Source organism: Simochromis diagramma, unplaced genomic scaffold, assembly GCF_900408965.1.
Source record: "Simochromis diagramma unplaced genomic scaffold, fSimDia1.1 OVJJ01000208.1, whole genome shotgun sequence".
In the NCBI taxonomy this organism is placed as follows: domain Eukaryota; kingdom Metazoa; phylum Chordata; class Actinopteri; order Cichliformes; family Cichlidae; genus Simochromis; species Simochromis diagramma.
In genome coordinates, this window is record NW_024386789.1 from 1,673,256 (window position 1) to 1,694,864 (window position 21,609).

Consider the following 21,609-nt stretch of genomic DNA (forward strand, 5'->3'; position numbering starts at 1 on the left):
CATTACTCTCTACCTTCTACGTGAGCACGAGTCAACCTTAAGTTCAAGCATCCGTTATACTTGCGTCCCACTTCCGCTTTGTGGTCATGGGCAATGTAGTTCATTACGTTTATTGGTCGAAAGCACAACGCGCGGAACTTTGTGAGACAGTGTCACATCCTCTGTCAACAACCGGTTCACATAACCTCACATTAGCATCCCTCACTGAGCTGATAGTACCATTAAAGTGAGCTTAACGTGACATATGCTCATTCAGCGGCTTCTTCTTCTTCTCCCCCCGGGTCCAGGTTATGGAGGGACGGTGTGCTGTCGAGACTTGGGCACAGTTTGGGTTTTCGGGAGGATCTTATAAAGTGAAGATCCTCTGTGGTTTCGGAACAGATGTTTTAATCTGCACTGGCACTGAAGAGATCTACGTGTTCAGTAAACGTGAGAGGAAAATCACGGCAAGTATCCGATTTACATGTATCAGACACAGATAAATAGATATAGATCTATGTACTTTATTTATCCCACACTGGGGAAAGTCACTTGTTACAACACCACAAGGGTCAGAAAGCAAAAAAGTTAACTAGAGATATATTAGGAAAAAAAAAGATACTAATAAATCTAGATATCAATCAAATATTAAGCTATACTAAGACATAAGCTACACTGCAGGGCATATCTCTGGATTAACCATACTGTGTGTTGCTTCGTATTGTGCTGTTGCAGACTGTCCTCCTGTTACCTGCTGCTGTTAATGACCTGGTTGGAAACCAGGACAAGCAGCTAATCTATGTTGCATGCAGGAGTGGAGTTTACTGTGTAAACTTACAGTTTCTGCTACACAGGTATGAACCCTCATAGTTAGATTTCAGTAAACCTTTTTTAATTAATGCTGTTATTTCAACTCTGCTAAATTGCTCTTATGTAATATGACATTTCTCCTCTGCAGGGATCAAAGCTCTCAAGCTGATGCATCCTCCAGTCCAGCTGAGCTGAAAATCTCCCAAGAGTGTCTCGTTGTTGGAGCAGATGAAGTGTCATCTCTGCTCCTCGTTGGCTCTGTGCTCCTGACCCTTTGCCAGAGAGATGCCTCCTGGCTGCTGACTTTGTACAAAACGCCAAAGCAAACGGCGTCTACTAGCCACGAGGAGTTTGGCTCGTTCCATCTGCCGGTGGTCTCAGCTGTGGACTGTGGCGCTGCTGAGTCAAATAGAGGACCAAGAAAGGGCTCTGTGCTAATTTGCATCCATTCGGGTGATGTAGAGGCATCGTCTCCCTCCAATGCTTCTGCAGAGTCAACTGTAGCTCAAGACCACTTCCACCTGGAGCCTCTCCTCTTCAAACTGTTATTTGGAGTTGAAGCCGCCCTTGCCAAATCTCCAGTCATCCTTTGCGGCCTGCCAGACGGGCGCCTGTGTTTCCTTCCTCTGCGTCTCCCGGGATCGCGCCTTCGAGTCCTGCACAGCCTGGAGCAGCCGGTCTGTTTTGTCGGTGCATCTGTTGTCACAGAAACGGGTCACGCACAGTGCTTGGTGGCGGCGGGCGAACAAGGCAGAGTGGTACTGATCAAGACTGACAAGGCAGGCTCAGAGGGGGGAAGCGCTGTGGCTGCTTTTACTGAGGGGTGTGTACCAGGGCCTGTATGGTGCGGCTGCATGGATAAAAGCTGTTTTTACTACAGCACTGGTGCAGATCTGCTCCGACTGGATCTGTCGGAGGGATCGTTTGCGAGAGAAAGCAAAGAAAGAGGGGAAGAGACATCTGGGATGACAGCGGCCGCCCTCCAGAGCCCCAGCAGTTTAAATGTGTGCAGAGTCATCGCCCTGGCTGAGCCTGCATGCAGCACTGCGGGTGAGCAGAATAGACATGCTGACTTTGAATGGATTTATTATAAGTTCAGCTTCAATGTGCTCTTCAAGTTAGGAAACAGAAAAATGCACAGGTTCTACATGTTGTGCACTCATGTAATTCTGTCTTGTATTCTAATTTAAACTCTCAAACTATTTTTCCTAACTCTAAAAATGCTTTCTGCACAGCAGGTGTTGTACAGCTGCTTGGAGTGTCTGCCAGAGGGCAGCTCCAGAGGATCTGCTTACCTGCGGGGAGGGTGGATGAAGGATCGTCTAAGCTTCCTTCCACACAGGTGTCCCGCAGTGTCAGGGACCTCCTGTCTGCCATCGGGGATGTTTGTGAGAGGTATGCCCGTCAAGTATTTGATCGGGTGTGAAAGACGACATTTAAATAAAACACAGCAAAGATCTGTAAATATATATGTGATTTTTTTTTTTTTGCTTTCTTCATATAGAGCATCAGTGCTGAAAACAGTCATCAAATCCAAAAACCAGTTTCTGAGGCTTCTGAATCACGCCGTCAGCGTCAGTTTCCTGCTGATGGCAGACACAACTACTGATCTTCCAATTAAGGAGAAACCAATCAGATGTCATTTCGAGACTAGCTGGAGCAGACTGCTTCAGAAAGACTCTTTGAGCCTCGTGTGTTTCCTGCATAATTCAAGTCCATTTGTCCTGGAACGAGGCTGGACGCTGAGCATTACGGTGTCCCCTCTGTCTTATTCTTCCTCCCCAGCAGGAGAAAGCTCCTCCACTAATTTTTCATTCCCGTTTCACGACCTCCGTCCGGGGCAAACATTCGAAGCGTCTCTGCCTATCGCAGCTGCAGGTGATGCATCTTTCCCCATGACTGTGAGCTGCTCGCTCATCTTCTCGCTCTCGAGTCTTCTGGGAGAGGAGGAGGTGGCGGCGAGCTTTGCAGGCTTGCAGAGCAGCTGTATCAGTTTGCCCCTGTCCACACTGACAGTGGACTGGCTGCATGCTCTGCAGCTAAACAGTCCCACAGCTACTCATAAGATGGCCACAGTTCAGCCCAGCAGCGCCGCAGCAGATAGCATCCAGACCTTTTTAAGCTCGCGCCAGCTCAGGTGCAGCGGTAGAACGAACAGAGGAGGAGAAAGTGCTGCAAAGCCTGAGCCTGAGAAGTATTCAGCAAGCGTATGGGTGTCATCAGAGATAGTGAGGGATACGCTGAAGCCAAAAAAGAGTTCAAATTTGGATACCAAAGAGTCGATACGAGACCCCGAAGATCTCTGCCTGTCTTTGCTTGAGCGACTGTTGTCTGAAGATACTGAAGGAGTGAAGATGGGTTGCCAAGGAGACAAGATTGCTTTGAGCACCTCAGTGGTCCACGCTCGTGGTCCAAACGGAGCGGCAATGAAACTGACAGTGAAAGAGGTGAATCGTTATCTAATATGATATAATCATATATTGGTATGTTTTATATCCTCATCGTCAATGCTCCTTTATTCTCCAGATAAACGTGGGGGAGGAGGAGAGCACAGACAAGGAGGCTACAATCGAGGTTCAGATCGAGAGCTCATCTTTAGCAGCGGTGTGTGGCCTGCACCATGCTGTGCTGCGCCGGATCCAGGTCCAGAACACACTTATATAACATAAGCTAATTTCTGGCTAAACTTAGGTAGTTGAAGATTTTGAATATTTTGCATTCTTCTTTTTTAATGTAAAACTGTACAGGTGTATAACAGGGATGTCAAACTCACTTCACATCAAGGGCCACACTATTTGATCTTAAGTGGGGCAGCCCAATCAAACTCCCATTTCTGTCATTGTAAAGTAGTTTAACTGCACATTTAATCCCAGAGATATGCTAATATAAGAAAAAGAAGTACAACTTCAATATTATCCCAGTTTTTCTGCATGATAGAGAAACGCTGCTGTAGCAAAGGAAAGAAATCTTTCAGTGTGACTATAAGGGGATAAAATGTAAGACATTAACAGAAAAGCTTCTGGTTGCTGATTGGCCCAACTGTTCTCCAATTATAAAGCAGATAGTTTTTGTTAATTCACAGAAAATGTCCTATTTTATTTTATTTCTTTTACCACGGACACAAGAATTCAATATTTATCTCCTCTTTCAGCTTTGCCAAACATGTCTAGATGGGCCGGATTGGAGTCTTATGTTTGACACCACTGATGCAGAACATACTGCTAGACTTTTGTGATACGTGCAAATTTGCCATTCCACCTTCCAGCCACTTGAATTGGCATAAATAGAAGGAGCGTAAAAATAGCTGCTCCCTAGTGCAGTGGTTCACATGTTAGCCTAACAAGCGAAAGACCCCCCGCTTCGATTCCAGGAGGAGACACAAATCCTTTGGGAAGGGGAGGGGAGGGCTGCATCAGGGGGGACGTCCAGCCTCCCTGATGTCCAGCATAACAAACACACTAAGCTACTCGCAAATGCAGGAGAGCTGCGAGCCAGTGCTATGACATGGAAACTGGGACGATTCTTTTAACGTGTGCTGCAAACAGTGTGGTCGGTTTAAAAGAAGCTTTATCGTGTCTTTGGGCTTGAGAACAACGCTTCATGTCCCTGTTTTACTTGAAATTCTTTAGGTTTGAATTTTTCCTCTGCTCTTCGACACAGACTCTGCTGCAGAGCGCCACAGAGAAAGCCGCCTCTACAAAGAATGTCCAGATTTTAGGATTAAGACGGGCGCTGCAGCGGGCCGAGGTAAGTGGGCCCGCACTTGACGATTAATCCCATTAATGTCAAAGCCCTCCGTATCATTAAATACACGTAATTATCCAGCTATTTTCTCTTAGTTCAATTAATTGATTAGCAAGACTTTAGAGCTTTTGAGGGCTTGGGATGTCTGTAAGTGTGTTAAGATTAAAGCTCGTCTGTGTTTTTTGTTTCATGTGTCCTCTGTGCGTTAACAGATCCAGCAAAGTCAGATCTCAGGAGCCTTTGGTGAGGTCGTGTCCACAGTGCAGAGAGATCGACTGCTTCTCAGTGTTTACCAAGAACTCAGACAAAATCCTCTGCTCATAGTGTAACACCTACACAGCTGCCCTCGCTTGTTTGGTGTTGTTGCGTAATCTGACTTTGCTGCCAGCCCTTTCACAGTGCAAAGCACATGTAATACTTTAGACTGTAAGATGGTTTCTATATGACATTTTACAGTATATTTTGATTTTGAAGAGGTTATAATTTGGTGATGTCTAATAATAAAGTTTCTCTTGTTTTTTCACATGACAATAAATTCAGTGAAGTATTTCTGAAACTTTGCTCCTGTTTGTGTTTATACTCATGTAACTGTTTTAGTTTCCAAGTATTAATATTTTACTACACAACCTCCAAACAGGACTCGGTGCAAAATGTACATTTAAAACAACACAATACTGTGCATGTTACTTTAACCCTAATTATAGTTTCCCAGATGGCTGCTCCTCCCTGAGCCTGGCTGTGTCAGAGATTTCTTCCTGTTAAAAGGGAGTTTTTGCTTCCCACTGTTGCCAAGCACTTGCTCATAATGGGTTTAAAATTGTATAAAGACCACACAATTTGACAAGCTCCAGAACTGTCTTACAGGTGCATTTTTACAGTCTCCTGATATTTCAGGTGTGTGTGTGACACAGTCACTACATTGGACACTTTATTAGGCACACCTTGCTAGTTGATTGGGTTAATTAACCCCTCTTTTAACTTCCATGCTTTCATGTTGCTTAAGCCAAACTCTGACTCTACCAGATGTCACAGCAGAAATTCACATTCATCAGACCAGGTAACATCTTTCCAGCCTGATATTGCCCAATTTTGTTGAGTCCATGTGATTTGCAGCGTCAGTTTCCTGTAACTAGCTGACAGGAGTGGCACCGGTGCCGTCTTCTGCTGTTCGTCTTCTTCAAGGTCTGCATTCAGAGATGCTCTTCTGCGTAGCTTGGTTGTAACGAGTGGTTATTTGAGTTAATTTTGTTGTTGGTAAAGCAGTTTGGTCTGACATCAAGAAGGCATTTTCACCTAGAGAACTGCCGCACACTGGATATTTTCTATTTTTCAGACCTTTCCCTGTAAACACTAATGATGGTTGTGCACCAGTAGATCAACAATTTTTAAGATAGTCAGAGGAGTCTGTCTGACACCAACAACCACGACACATTCAAAGTCACTTAAATCACCTTTCCTCCCCCTTCTGATACTCGGTTTGAACTTTGTCAGGTCATCTTGACCATGTCTACATACCTAAATTCACTGGGTTTATGTCATGTGATTGGCTGTTAGATATTCTGTTTAGTGTAGGATCTGATGCGTTGTGCTTGAACATGGAATAAACATGGAACAGACAACTGATAGATTTCAGTATCGTTATGTTTTCAGCCAATCATTTAATCCACTGCAGAAAAAACACATTCCTGATATGTTTATGTGTGGAAAGTTGTCTGAGGAAAACGTTGCCTATGCCTTTCTTAGCATTTTGCGATGGATTGTACATTTACCGGTAGGACATAAAATGGGTAATCACAGCCATTTTAACTGACACTATAATAATTGCAGGGACTGAATGTTCTTGTGATGGATAAGCTCCCTAAACCTGGTCAGGGAGATGCAAGTCATTGAATGTTATTAGCGATCTACATTAACTATCCCTTTAATTGCCCGAGACATGGAGCAATTTCTGTTTTAAAGCTCCGATGAGCTTTTAATATACAGACTCACACAGTCAGTACAGTGATTTCAAACAGTTTACATCACTGCAATAAAACAGACTTCTAATGGATACAAACCGCAGAATAGTAATTGAGTTTAAATGCAATTATTTTTAATAACTTCATAGTTACTCATTTGTAGACCTTGCTGTGAGCGCTATGATATGAAGAACTCAGTCTAAGAAGTGAATCTTAGTGGTTAATTTTTCTTAATGTAGACCAGACAGAGAGAAAATTAAAAGGACTGCACAGGGTTGCATTTTTTTTAGTATGTTGAAAACTTGTTTTGTTTATTTTTTCTTAGTCTGTATCATTTCTGATCTGTCCAGGGTGTACCCACACTTCAGGCTTCAGCCTCCTGTGGCTCTGAACTGGATGAGTGGAAGAGAATGGATGGATCAGTCATTTCTATATTTTACTTTTCTCTAGGACTAGCACAAGAAAAAGGCACACAAATGTACATTTGGAAACTACAATACTTAGCACTTAGCAGATATTTAAATTACAGAGGTTTTTCTGTGTGAGTGGATCAGGCACCATGTCCTGCTGTTTTCCCCTCACCTGCTGCAGGTAACACAGTACTTCTACAGGTGAAGCCTTAGTGTCACTCGCTTCTTTTTTAGGTTCAATCATAATGAAAAGGTGACTCCTAACCAGACTAGTCCTAATCATTATTAGTATAATGATTATTCTGTTACAGTTTGAAGTCTTGAAACTAACACGCAGAAATAGCTTCTGGATGAAGTTGAATAAATGCCTCCAGATTGTTTGAAGTATAAAGTAGATTACAGGATTGTATTTGTCATGTTGTGGTGCATCGCATTCTAAACATATGTAACTCACTGAATCCTTTTTACTTAACAGCCATTGTCCCTTAAAGGTCTGGCTCAGACTCACAACTTAAGCAACACTCTGCGGGTTATTGTCTCATAAGTACAGCAAGCCGACTGATTAAAGTGTGAGCCTGCTGAGGTTCTAGGTTCAGAACTGGATTAGTGACTTAAATATCCTGGAAATAATGGGCTTGATCACTTAGAGTCATGATAGAAAGAAAATCTACCCTATTTCAATTACAACATTTCATGTATGAGGATATAATACAAATAATTTAGTCGTAAGGAGGTCTCACAATTAGATAAATACAAACATAAATGATCAACAACACATGACATATTACTCTGCGTCCATATTTATTCAACAAAAACTCAAAAGCCAAAAAGAACCAGTGTGTGAAAAACTAAGTGCAACCTTACTGCTTCCAAAGGAATTAAAAGGGTAAGTAGCAGCCAGGTGCTGATAATTAAATGCACTTGATGATTAACTGATAATTAGCAAATGTGAGCAGCTCTATAAAAGCAGATATTTTGGTGATTTGCAGGTCTGTGTTAACACAATGCCAATAATCAAAGACATCAGCAGTGATCTTACAGAAGCAGTAGTTGCTGCCCATCAATCTGGGAAGGATTACAAGATTGAAGTTCATCATCCTAAAGTGAGGAAGATTATTCAATATCATTCAGGACAATCTTCCAAGGGGAGGATGTCCCAGCAAATTCACCCCAAGGTCAGACCATTCAGTGTTCAGACAAATGGAAGAAACCAAGACCAAGTTGCATTTGAACAAACCACAAGACAATAGAAACAATATCCTCTGGGCAGATAAAATCAAACTAAAGATGTTTGGCCACAATGCATGATACCACGTGGAGAATACCAAACACAGCATATCAGCACAAACACCTCTTAACAACTGTTAAGCACGGCGGTGGAGGGGTAATGATTTGGGCTTGTTTTGCAGTCACTGAGTCGACCATGACCTCCTCTGAATGCCAAAATATTCTAGAGTCAAATAGAAGGTCCTGTCTGACAGCTAAAGCTTGGCTGCTCATGCAACAGGACACTCATCCCAAGCATGGCAGCAAATGTACAAGAGAAAGGCTGAAAGAAAACAAGGTGTTACAGTGGCCCAGTTAAAAGTCCAGACCTGAACCTGAGCAAAGTGCTGAGGGCCATAACAGAGCTGTGCATGAATAAATATCTGCAAACCTTAATCAATGAAGCAATGCTGTAAAGAAGAGAGAACAAAAATTCCTTCTTAACAGTGTGAGAGAGTGATAAAGTCACACAGAAAACGATGCATTCAAGTTATTGCTGTTAAAGGAAATTCTACGTGGGCTGCTCTTTCACACTCTGCATCCGCATGTTGGCTCAGTTCTGTTAAATAAATAATGACACAGTTAAATATGTCATGTGTTGTTGTTCAGCTCAGGTTTAAGCCCTGGCGTGGACTGGATATTTTCTCATTATGGCCCCACATATAAACCTAGGAATTGAAACAGCCTTTGCTTTCTTTTCACCATGACTTTAGATCTAATATACCAAGATTTTAAAAACAGATTTTACTACAGGGTTCAGTCTCAACATCGGATTCCAGTGCTAGTTTGGGTCCACTCTCTTTTATGAATGAGCACACTGACACATAAACAGAACATGAGAATTTATTTGCTTAATTTAGAGCAGAACATAGAAAGAGTGACAGCGGTCAGTAGCTTGGGCAGTCTTGCCAGGGCATTTTCATTCTTGTCAAAATAACAATCACTGTTATTAAGAAGGGACTGAAAAAGAGCGAGAAGGACATTTAGGAGGAGAAAGCCAGTAAGCACCTGACAAATGTGCCATAATTTCAGCAACCATTGCTGCTGCTGAAACTGATGGTATTTTCTGCTGCCATCATGGTGTGATGTGCGAAAGCTGATAGCGTCAACACGCCTAAAGCAGCAGCAGGTGAGTTCTGTTCCTTGCTGCTAAACTCTTTCACTATGGCAGCCAAGGTGCATCCAAAAACAGCACCGGCTTTGAGAATAGCAGGTGATGATGAAGAACAAAATTGCTAAATTTGATCCAACAAAATGTAAATGATTTTAACAGCAAACGCAAGAGCTGATTATAAGACATTCAACAGTTTAACCCCTTGAAATCTTGAAATCGCCACAAAGATGAATCTCTCAAGAAAACATTGCAGTTTTTCAGCTTAATAAAGAAAAACAAAAGTCGACTTTCTGACTTTTATACATTCTGTCTCTCAGGCCACGATATCAAACGTCAGTGGTAAACTTGATTATAGACTGACCAGCCACTTTATTAGGTATACCTTGCTAGTACTGGGTTATGGTACCCTTGGATTGTTTTTATAGCTTTGTGGCAAAGATTCAGCAAGGTGCTGGTCCATAGTTACATGATAGCATCACACACTTGCTGCAGACATGCAGGTTGCACATCCATGATGTGAATCTGCCATTCCACCACATCCTAAAGGTTTTATATTGAATTGAGATCTGGGGACCATACAGTGAAGTCATTTAATATTCAAGAAACTAGTGATGTGGTGCAGAGGCAGCCACCACCACCAGCAGTCTGAACCACTGATACAGGAGAATTCAAGACTCATCAAACCAGGCCACATTTTTCAGGTCTTCAGTTTTTGGTGAGCCCTTCTGCGTTATAGCTTCAGTTTCTGGTTTGTAGGTGACAGGAGTGGCACCCAGTGTGGTCTTCTGCTGCTGTAGTACATCTGCTTCACCATGTGAGGTGTTCAGAGATGCCCTTCTGCATACCTTGTTTGTAAAGAGTTGGTTATTTCTGTTTCCTATGAGTTTCTCTTCTGATCTATGACATCAATGAGGCATTTTCATCCAGAGAACTGGTGCACACTGGATATTTTCTGGATAGTGTAGTAGTGTAGGAATATCCCAGCATATCAGCAGCTTCTGAAGTACCACCTTGTCTGGCACTGACAACCATATAACGTTCAAAGTAGCTTCAATTACCTTTCTTTATTATTCTGATGCTGAGTTTGAACTTTAGCAGGTTGTCTAGTGTGCCCAAAAGCACTGAGTTTCTGCCATGTGATTGGCTGATTAGGTCATTTTCTGCCAACTGTTGGTCTTTCACCTCATCAGGCCCCAATCAACCGACTTCTTCAAAACACACACATGCTAAGTGCAGTTTTTGACTTCTTGATTTCAGCTATTTAGCACTTGATCAGATGTACCTAATGATGTGGCTGGCAAGTGTATATTGAGTGAGTTCATAATTCCTTGCTAACACAGAAGAAGTTGCATGTAGATAATAAGCTTCCAGCTGCATTGTTTCCATGTAGTCAGAATGAAATAATGTCCATCATAAATCCACGAGGAAACACTTTGAAATTGGTCATAGTGTTATTAACTCCTATGGCACGCTCACATGATGTAGTACTGCTAATTTTGTGACATTAATGGGAAGGAAGCATATTTTCAGCTTTTTATGATATCCTTGGTTCCTTTATTTTGATAAAACAATCTTTACCTAAACAAAATAATGCAAGATATGCATTTTTAAAAATCTCTGTGTTCACAAAAGAAAAAGAAAACACACTCCAAGTACGAGTCTCGGGTACAGTCTTTCTCTGTTTCTACAGGCAGCTATTTGAAACCTTGTCACTCTCGTCTCCTAATAACCTCAGTCAGTAGTACCATGCATGACTTCACCCACCTAGAGGGTGACATCACTTCTAATGGTGACTGCGTCTGCCTCAAATGGCACCCTGTGTCACTTGACCTAATGAGTGAACGGTACCATTACATGCCCACACAACAACTTTACTGGCTTGCTCATGTAATACTTATTTTTAGTGGTTAAAAGGCAAAAAAGATATAGATGGAATGATGAATATACATAAAAGGATGTCATGTCATGTTACGTTATGTCATACTAATAACTAAATCTGTGAAAACATGAAGTGTTCATTAACACTAATTGTTAAAATCCTCACTCAAAACACTGTTCACTTCATTGAGATTCTCTTGGCCTAATATATACATATGCAGTCCTCTCTTTGTTCACCTAGCTATGTGAGCCTCTCTCAATAATGCTCTTTGCAAAAGGAAAAAGAATAACAGTGATTTAGATTCACATTAAGCACTTAATGCCAACAATGAGATGAGCTAGGACTCAGGTTTGGACTAATATTGGTTTGTATTAATACTCCCAGAGGGCTGAGCTGCTCAGGCAGAGTCCATCTCCCTTAAGAGTGCCTCCCTGGTCTCCACGCAGGTATTTGCCATTCTTGCCACGGATGGCGAGACGACCGTGCTCAAGGAGCTCCAGAGTGAAATCCTCAGGGGCCTCGCCATCTGAACACACCAGCCCGGCACTGTTCACGTACCAGAACCGGCCATCAGCACCTGCGGGGGTTTAAAGTAAATACACCAAAGTCAGACAGAGTAGACAAATTGCAGTAAACAAGCAAATTAGAGGAAAACTAAGCAACCTGGCTTTTTCCAGAAGTATGTTTGATGTATGTGCTGACCTTTAATATGGTAGGCTCCATTGCTGAATTGCACAGTGAAAATGTCATAGACAGATCTGCTGGCATCCAGTGTGTTCGAGTTTCTGTGGTGGCAGATGAATCCATTCTCTCCTCTAAGGATAAGCATGGGTCGGTTGATGAGTTTCAGAGTGAACTGTTCATCATCCCCTGGCAAAAGTCAACAAAGTAATGATCAGAAAAAAGAGAGGTAAGAGCCACCTCTTAATTACCAAAGAAAGGGGCTATAATATAAAGGACTGTCCCCCTACCGATGGAATCACTGACAGCGACTAACTGGCCGTTTTTCTTGGTACAGATGTATTTGCCATTGCTGGCTTTTAGTGCCACCTTGTGGCCAAGCCACTCCACTGAGAACATGGTGTTTGCTGACCTGTGGTGGAAAAGATTTCACACTTTTTTGAAGTTCGGTGTTTTGGATAATGTGTAAAATAAAACGAAAATTGCCAAAATTTGCTGGGATCATTCCTTCATAACAGTTATTTATCATTCTATGTGATTCACCTGTTTGCTATCTCATGCACTCATTTGACCATCCCTCTTATGTTAACCCTTGCATCTTAATTATCAGTTACTTCTGTTGCAATGAGTCAAATTTATGTAACGTAAAATGTCCAACTGACTCATTTTCAATGATAAATTCATTAATTTTTCTCTATACAACATATAAAAGTCTTCTCTTACAATTCAGTTGCAGTACACTGGATGCCTCCATGAGCCACCAGAGCCCAGCAGTTCCCTTGGCTGGTGCGGAACGTACACTTCTTGGTTTCCTTGTCAATCTCCATCTGAAACGTCTCCATGTCTGTCTCATCTTCCTGATTGGCTGCAAGGCTCACTCCTGGGAGAGACGAAATAAACACATGCTGTCACTGTTACTTTGCTTTAAGCTGGAAAATGTGAGGTGTTTTTAGTGTTGTAGAAACACTGTGATTAAAAATGAAGTCGCACTGATTTGTTTAGCTTGGCCTACAAAAGATCTTGTAATTATATCTGATCCTGTTATTTTTAAAAAAATCTTTTAAACTGCACTCTTTATCCCACGTGTCGTCCTCGAATATCTTCCTGAGGGTAAATACATTTTCAGTGATTGCAGCTCTGGATGCAGTTATGAAAAGAGCATACAGGAAATGGAGAAACAAAATAATTATGCCAAGGCAGGAAGATGCTTCTTAAAGTGAAAGTGTTATCAGCTGTTTTAGAGACACAACACTCTCACCGTGAGGCTTTGTGTTGATTACACCAAGACCACTTAACACCTGAACAAAAATCTCAGTTGTGATTGAAAAACACTTTATTAAAATCTCTAAGATATCAATTATTTTAGTATTTCTATTATTTACACGTGAAACAGAAACAGCTGTGACAAACTCTTACTTGGGTACTTTGTCTTCTAGGTTCAAAGGCAAACAGGCTTTACAATTAATCCTCTGTTATTTACTGAATGTAACCCATTAGTTTTAAGTAGATAATTTGCTTCTTGTCTATACATATTTTAGTTATTTTGTTGATTGCCACATTTTAACACTGTCCTGAACGCAGAGAGGAAGACAATAGTTTGCCACAAACTGCAAGACAGCTTGCAGAGGGCTAAGCCTAAATTAGATGCATTCCCGAGTATTCCCAATACATTTTCCTAATCCTTTAACAACACTAATCTGCATGCCTCTTATCTCTTCCTGTTCTAGTCCCTGGTCATCATTCTCCACCTTCATCCCTTCCCCGATCTTTTCCTGCGTACCCCCTGACCCCCCTCAAGCCCCACCTCCCACCCTCACCCCACCTTTGGGCCTGTCAGTCTGCCCTCCTCACAGCAGGGCTCTGATATAATCAGCTTTCGAGTGCTACCCGTCCAATCCCTCAATCCCCTCAATAAAAGAATAAAGGAAAAACAGGAAGAGACCAGAGGATTTTATGGTCCACACTTAGCAGGATGTGCAGATAATTACCAAAACCTCTCAAAACTCAAACTGAAGGAAGCACGGATGATAAAGCAGAGGGATAACATGGTAAAAATGCAAAAGAACCAATGGCACAATTTAGTTACAAATAAACTACACTAGAGGGTTACAATAACTTGCTAGGGTCCATAATGAGTATCTATGCTTAGACCTCTGAGGGTATAAGGTCCAGCTTTTTTTAACTGTTCCCAGAATTTGATCTAATGTGTGCTTTCAGTTCCTGTGGTCCTTTTCTTTGGAACAAGCTTCCCCCTGACCTGAGGTCAAATAGAACTGTATCTACATACAAAAGAGGAAAACAAGAGGAAATAAGTCAGACTACACTAGAAGTGTCTTTGACACTAACCACTGTGGGTTAGTATGTAACATGCATGCACAAATTAATGTTTGACACTGAATTTTCACCTAAAAGGACCATGTTGTACATTGTCACTGAATGAGTTACTAATTTGCTGAGCTGTTAACCTTGTGAAGCAATGGCTTGAATCTGAGACAAGGAGCATAGCAATGACTGATTCTCTTCCAACTCTTAAGAAGACACATAAGATAGTACAAGAGTTCTACTTTATCCCGTTAACTCGTGGTAGTATCAGCCACCTCAAAAATGATCCCTTTAACTGCTAGCTGCCTGCTCAACTAATTTGAGTCACTGAACTGTAACTCTGTTTATTGTATTGGTGTTTTTGGGGCCTGCTCTAAGATTACTTGTACAAATAGGCTGTGCAACTTTTTTTTCCCCCATTATATGAGCAAAATTCAGTTATTTTCTTTGTATTTAAGCACCAACAAGCAGCTGGCCTTGTTTGCACATTCAAACTGTGCTCTTTACTTATGTAGCTAGCTAACCAAGCTTGCTAGCATTGGCTGATAACTTGGTGCTTCACCCTCTCCTCAAATAAGATGATAAGCTAACAAGCGTCTTTGTCCAAAAAAACAAAAGGGCAGTGACCAAAATCTTAGGGCTGAGGTTTCAGCTGAGACTCCAGCCGTGGGTGAGGTCAGTAAGTTATAAAAAGAAAAATGTAGCAGTAGCAGTGAGTAGTTTGTAAGTGTTTGCTGCCAAGATGCTGTCATCTATGTAAACTATGGGTGACTGTGGTAAACTGCTAGCAACCAAAGCAATAACAAGGAGGTTTTTGTGCAGCAATGAATACGTCTTTGTGACCTTGTAACTGCGCATTATGATCAAGACATCAAGTGGTTAAAGGTTAATAATGGATGCATGTACATCTGTAAATAACTTTGGCATACTCCAAGACAGATAGACATTCAGCATGTGTGAGAGGCCCGATGACAAATTTTTTGTTGCTTCACTCTACAGCTAATTTCAAATCTCACTGTTGGAAGGAGAAAAGGGGGCTGACACGTGACAAAGATGTCATGGTTACTGAGCCACTGGGATGCTTTAATCACATCTTATTCACACCCGATAAATGTGGTATCATGAAGTCTTACAACTGGTGAAATTATCATTGATCTTAAGTGCATTTGAAGCATAATTTTTAGCCCTTCCACTCTTCAGCTATGCCTGGGGGCCTATCACTCCCATTCTCTCTCATCCCAACTCAATGTCATGCTTTGTCTACCTATTCCATGTGCCCATTTCACACTAATTCAACCCAGAAATGATCTTCACACAGGGCTCAGCTGGGACCTCACAGCTGCTATTTGATAGATGAGAGAAAGGGAGGCAGAGGAAGGAGAGAAGGATGAAGGAAGAGAAAGAAAAGAAGAACAGATAGGGAGGGAGATTAGATATACTGAAATCCAAGCCAGCAATCTGAGGATAAGAAGTGAGATGTTGTCATCAAACAATAAGCACAGCACACACATATCAGTACACTCTCAGGTGTATCTGGAGGACAAACAGGTAGATTCAGTAGTGCATTATTTTGGATCAGACCCCAGAACCAGCTCCACTTCCTGATGTTGTCTTACAGAGCCTGCAAGTGGAGCAGGCCTAACTAATCCATCAACGATAGATGGCTCTGGCGTCAATTATTAATGGTAAGCTGATGCTACTATCCCCATGTCCCTTATTTCTCTCTCTCTCTAAATTCTTCATCCTTTACAACTGCATTTCACTCCAATTATTTTTTCGGCTTATCTGTTACTGAGCTCTGCACGCCTGATCATGTATACGGTATGTGTGCTTTTATGTGTCTGTGGACCTGGAAAGTTTGTGAAAATTTGGACTGTCATCTCTGTTTCACATTCAGGGCAGAGCGGGCCCCTTGTGCCCTGAGGAAACGTGATGAGAGGTTTGATAACAGATCTGTATGACACATTAAGACATGCACACTTGTAAACTATATACAAGGAAAAGCACAAACACACACTTGCTTCAGTGTTTGATGCTGGTTAAGAATTTATTTGATTCACTCACCTTCCACTGAAACCCTACAAAAAAAGCAATATGACCTGTCACAATGGCATAGCTTGCTAAATAGCGCATATTTACTCTGTCTTTGATTTTTCTTTCCAGTAGCATATAGAGGTTGACTCAGGCTGAGGTTAACAGGTTAGATTAACTGGTTAGAGCGGGATTCGGTGGGGGACAAGTTTTGGCCGCAGGTATGAGGAAGCTTGGGTTTCTGAAAGCAGACTCCCCTCCCACCCTTGCCTTCCAGGAACAGGGGCCAACTTCATCAATAATTCAACACACCTCATCTCACCACTCGCCGCAGTAGGATGGTATGGTAGTGAGTGGGCGAGTGTCTCAAAGAAAGATAAAGCTATTGTTTGTGCGGGACAAGCGTAGGAAGGGGAAGGAGAGAACAGATACAAAGTATGCTGCAAAAAGTATCCTTGCATGCATGCATGTGATGTGCTACATATATGTGTTTAGGGTTTAACCATTTTCTTCCTTTCCCTTTAACCAATCAGTTTTCAATGCTTTGGTTCCTGCTTGCAGCCCCCACTGCTAACCAGGAACAATGAGTGGTGGGGAGATTCAATTACAGCACCCAGGCCTGAAGTAACTCAACCCTGCAGACAAGAATCTGCAGCCTGTGGATGGCTGTCATGACCAAGTATGCTGACAAGGACTGGGGGGTGTATGCTAATCTGCCCCAAATCCGGTTTCAAATCAGACCAGCAAGCCCTTTGGACCATCAGCAATTGAAACTCTGTGCAAGTCCCTCCTAATGCAAGTGCATTTGTAGTCACATGTAATGTAACCCTCACAATTATAGTTTTTGTAGTTTTTCTGCTGCGCTAAACAAAGCCTAATGTCGACGTCAATGAGGAGCAGGTGTAATCCATCAGTACAGTAGTGTGGTGTCGTGCCTGCGCGCTGATCAAATAACTTCCCTCCAACAGCCCGATCACAAGACTGAAGAGTAAATACATAATACAGTATCAACAGAGCATTACTCTGCAGTATATTGGTTACAGGCAGCTGTTTCAGTAAGCTCAAGGGGTAAAAGCGTGTTAACAACATTGCCCAACAAAGCCAGAAGGTACATTTGAGAAGGATTGAGAAGGGATTTTCGAAAAGAGCTCTATTTGTAATAGATTATTTAGTGAAAGAAAATGAAAACAAAGGGCCCTTCTTCTGAACATTTCACAATGAGGTATCTGATATTTTAGGAGTATGGAACCATCTTTTTTATTCTTAATACATAAAAAGTGATTGCAAGTTGTTCTTGAGAAGTCTGCTTCTGTTATTCTCCTTGAAATGTATGCACATTAAGTCTGTTATTTAAATAAAATAACTTATTAGTTTAGGCTCGATACTGATGTAGGCCAGCGGCCATGAACACAAATGACGTGTTTGTCTCAGGTCTCAACGATGGGGCTGATAGTCTCCCATATCAGCCCCAGCAATCTTGTTTTCTTTGAGACATGCAGCCACGTACTGTGCTGTTGATGCAACTTGATGTGCAGACTACATTACCCATAATTACCATGCATCCCTTATCGGCTGTCAATTTCTCCTTCATTATGTATGCACATAGGTCTGTGTCTGTCAGCAAAAGCTTGTGTGACCACTCACGATGGCACCTAAGGTCAGCCTTTGTCCATTTAATCAGACATGTGGGATTCTTTAGGGTACTAGCAAGCTGCCAGGGGAGCAATTTGTGTGTGTGTGTATTGCAAGGATTTAGGATAAAATCTAATTCGCTAGAATATCCTGTCCCTCTGATATTTCTGTGTTTTCCTACCTTGTCTTATGGAGACATATCGCCCATTGGCTGCTGTCAGAACTACTTGAGGGTGACTCTCCTCCAGGTCAAATAGTTCATCTTTGCCTGGTTTCGAACATCGTCCGGACCTCAGGGTCCCTGTAGGACCCATGGGAGACAAATACTTCCCCTCACAGTCTTTGAAGGCCAGCTTCCCACACTTCAGCTCCAACGTGTATGCTGTGGCCCTCCCGCTCTCCATTAGGAGCTTTCCATCATTGCCGAGGAACCGGCTGTCACAGGTCTTTAGGCAATACTTTCCTTCCTGGTAGACAAGGGTCAGGAGCGCTGCCACACCCCAGGGAATGTTCAGATGCACAGCAATTTCCCCATCCTCCATAGAGAGGTGGGCATAACGCTTACGGGCCACAGACAGCAGGTTAGCCTGGGGATGCAGAGCCAGGTGCACTGCCCACAGCTCTGCATCTGTGATCACCTGGGCAAAGCAGGACAGGTAGTCCCGAGAGCCGCCGAAGAAGCGGAGGTACTGCTCAGACTGCAGCGCCCAGCGGCCATCTGACTGAGCCACGATGAGGAAGCGACAGTCTGAATTGTGGCCATCTGCCTCACAGGTGACTTTGCCGTCCTTGTTGGAGGCCAGGTAGCGTCCCAGGTGACTGCGTAAATAGACCACCTGGCTGTCCTGGGAGTCCTGCTCTAAAGTCCATATCTGCTTTTTCTTCAGACTGGGAGCTGACGCATTCACCTAAGAAGCACGAAAAGGTATCACTTGAAAATCTTGCATATACTGATCCAACAGCAAAGCATCACCAGCAGAAATGCAAATCGACACCTTATAGTTTGTCACTCTTATTGTATTTTTATACCTTAAAGCCAAAGGACTCAGCAGTAAGGTAGCGACCCTCGTGATTGATCAGACCAAACTGCAGCTTCAAAGGACGGTTCCCATTTGTGGGCATTTTCACCTGTGGAATTGGAAGAGCAAGAAGAGAGAAGAGTGGAAAGGGAGAAACAAGTTAGCGATGAAGGGGGAAGAAACTTAAATGGAGGTAAAACTGAACACAGAAATAATGGAGGACTAGTGGGTTTTAAAAGTGGAATGGTAGGTGGTGATGTCACGAGGATGATGAAATATAAAAGTTGCAAAGGCAGGAAATCAATTCATTAAGGTACAGTATATAAAGCACTTCCAAGACCACAAATTCCTTCCCCCGCCCATGGCGTCATTACACATTTTTCCAGCCACAGCCTCCTAATTTACTTACTGTGGTTTTGTGGCTTTCCCTCTGCAGTTCCTACGGCTCTAATTCCAGCTCCCAGATTTAAGAGGCTTCTTTCACCGAGCGTCCTCTTGTAATTCTTTTTCTTTTTCCTCTTGCCGGCTCTCACATTCGGTTGATCGGGTCTCCCGGCTCGCCTCCACTGCCGCTACTATTCTCCCTAATCAGGTTAGAGGCAGCAAAGACTTGAGTCAACCTTGATCTCTCTTCAGTCCGGTGTCAACCCCTCTTTCTCTGTAGACTAATTTTGCTGTGGACTGCTTATCTCTGCTTCTGCAGCCTACCCTCGCCCTCTCTCTCTTGTGCTGAACAGTGCTCTCTTGTCCGGCTTAACTCTTGTTCTTGCATGACTTGTTATTCACCCTGAAGGCTCAATCACTTGTTCCCCCCTCTTACTAAACTTCTCTGGGGTTTTGCATTTGCTCCTCCTTTGGCTGCTTTGCCAACTATCTTTAGATCAGTCACATCAAGTACTCTGACCTTCTTCTTCTTCACCTTCCTCGAAGTCTGGGGTTCCTTTTCTTTCTTTTCGTCAAAAAAAAAAAATCAGGCACAGGTTTGATCAGCGAAGGATAACATCCTCCACAGTCATACTAATTTTATGGTAGAGGATTGAAGAAGTCCTTCACTCTTTCCCTAAACTTAAGCGGTCCATCGCAACTGAACTCAGCAACAAAAGGTGCTCGACTCTGTAATCTTAAGCCTCTCTCTGTCGCTTTTTCCTCCCATCCTCTCCTTCTCTCTCACCGCCTTTCTCTAACCTGCCATGTGTGTAATCCTGCCTTTCTCTGCCTCTGCACCTTATTCCGAGCTCGGCACTTCACCTTTTTCTGTGACGCATAAAGAGGAGCAAGTAGAAACAATGCAAACAAAATATACACACACACAGCCCCGTGTAACCAGAGCACTCCCTGTGCCTTTGGAGTAGTTGCCTGAGTGCAGCTCTCCTTACCTGGCCGTGCTCGGCTTTAGTTACACTCCTTCTCTGATTGCAAGCTCTCTGGGTCAGTCCTTGTGGGAACTATGTCTGAGAGGCAGGGGGAGTCGGACTTTACAACTGAATTTAGGAAAGGAGATGGCGGGCATTAGGAAGGCAACAATAACAAGCTAATCAACATATGGGGTTTTGAATGAATGTGTTTGTGTGTGTGTGGCATAAGCACCTGCAATTGTGTGTGTGTGTGCAATCAAGCTTGCCAATCAGCCTATTGTAAGTCTTCTTTGCGGAGTAAACAGACGTGTCTGTTCCCGAATCCATCTAATCCTCAACCCAATCATCCCAACCTGGCTAATCTACTGACACAACCCCTCCCCAGTCCCTTAACCCCCCCCCTCCACACACACACACACACGCACGCACACTACCCATTCTGCTTGTCAGTGCCTTTAAACACACACATAGGTGCAATGACCCACAGCAACATACATGTCATCACTGCACACACAAACACATACACACAAAGGTCAGAGGAGGGTCTCAGGGTTCATAGTAAACACCACCCACCTAAAGATTTACTCTTCCTGACCCAGACTTGAACTACACTAAATGTAATGAACAATGCGCACTGCACACAAAATCACACGCTTGCAAACACACATGCTCTGAAGGACGCGGGTGGTGCAATTTTTCCCTTAAGCCTTTCTGGTGGTGACACAATGCAAAGAAGAAGCAAACATCTTAGAAAGAAATTAAAATAAGACTAATTTTTAGAATAATAAACAACTAAGCAAAAAACTAATTTACTATTTACTTTCACATCCACATTGTACCACACACAGAGCTCTGTTGCTTAACCTATGGAGGACATCCCTTTTTTTGCACACAGTCCGATATAAACCCGCCAAAATCATTTTCAGTATTTGAGAGTTTTTTTGATTCAACAACTGAGACATTAAGGTGAAAAAGCAATAGCAGAGAAAATAAGTTTGCAGTTCATTCTACAAATTCTATCTGGGCGCAAGCAATTGAAAATTTGATGGCGTCTTCTTAAACACACTCAATGATGTGGATAAAAATCACTTCTTAGAAATGTTCACCCTGCTCTTCATTGGATCTCTTGCTGCTAAAAAGCCTGCTGCAGCATGCATGCACGTGCGTACATGTAATATTTTAATAAGAACAGAAAAATAACAGATATAACACACTTCCATCGTTAAAAATCATCATCAGTCGACCTTTTGCCCTTCTTCATCTGTCTTCAGTTCTGCCTAAAATGGGCAAACTGTACAAACACAGAGGCTGAGGGGGGAAGAGATGGGAGGGGGAGACAGACGTGCTGCTCACCAATCAAAAAAGCCATAAACTGTTATTGTTATCAGTGCTATTATTTTCATTACTAT

General features: G+C 42.6%; 2 protein-coding genes across 3 annotated transcripts; one reads left to right on the forward strand and one right to left on the reverse strand.

Annotated features, from left to right (window-relative positions):
• Positions 1 to 33: 33 nt before the first annotated feature.
• Positions 34 to 5,089, forward strand: faap100 (FA core complex associated protein 100). Of its 2 annotated transcripts, none has more exons than XM_040023237.1 (8): positions 34 to 446; positions 715 to 833; positions 938 to 1,839; positions 2,025 to 2,184; positions 2,294 to 3,236; positions 3,316 to 3,432; positions 4,450 to 4,536; positions 4,746 to 5,089. In XM_040023237.1, exons 1-8 carry the CDS (start codon positions 291 to 293, stop codon positions 4,860 to 4,862), a joined length of 2,601 nt encoding a protein of 866 aa, XP_039879171.1. In that variant the 5' UTR covers positions 34 to 290; the 3' UTR covers positions 4,863 to 5,089. The 2 variants fall into 2 exon arrangements, with proteins under 2 accessions (XP_039879171.1, XP_039879172.1); XM_040023238.1 differs by having other exon boundaries at positions 2,028 to 2,184.
• Positions 5,090 to 8,992: 3,903 nt separating this feature from the next.
• fscn2b (fascin actin-bundling protein 2b, retinal) lies at positions 8,993 to 21,010 on the reverse strand. Its single transcript, XM_040023248.1, has 7 exons — positions 19,255 to 21,010; positions 18,856 to 18,954; positions 18,008 to 18,734; positions 12,565 to 12,721; positions 12,132 to 12,253; positions 11,863 to 12,030; positions 8,993 to 11,737 (listed from the first exon to the last, which is right to left on the reverse strand). The coding sequence occupies exons 2-7, from the start codon at positions 18,946 to 18,948 to the stop codon at positions 11,532 to 11,534; spliced, it is 1,473 nt and encodes a 490-aa protein (XP_039879182.1). The 5' UTR covers positions 18,949 to 18,954; positions 19,255 to 21,010; the 3' UTR covers positions 8,993 to 11,531.
• Between the last annotated feature and the right edge of the window lie 599 nt (positions 21,011 to 21,609).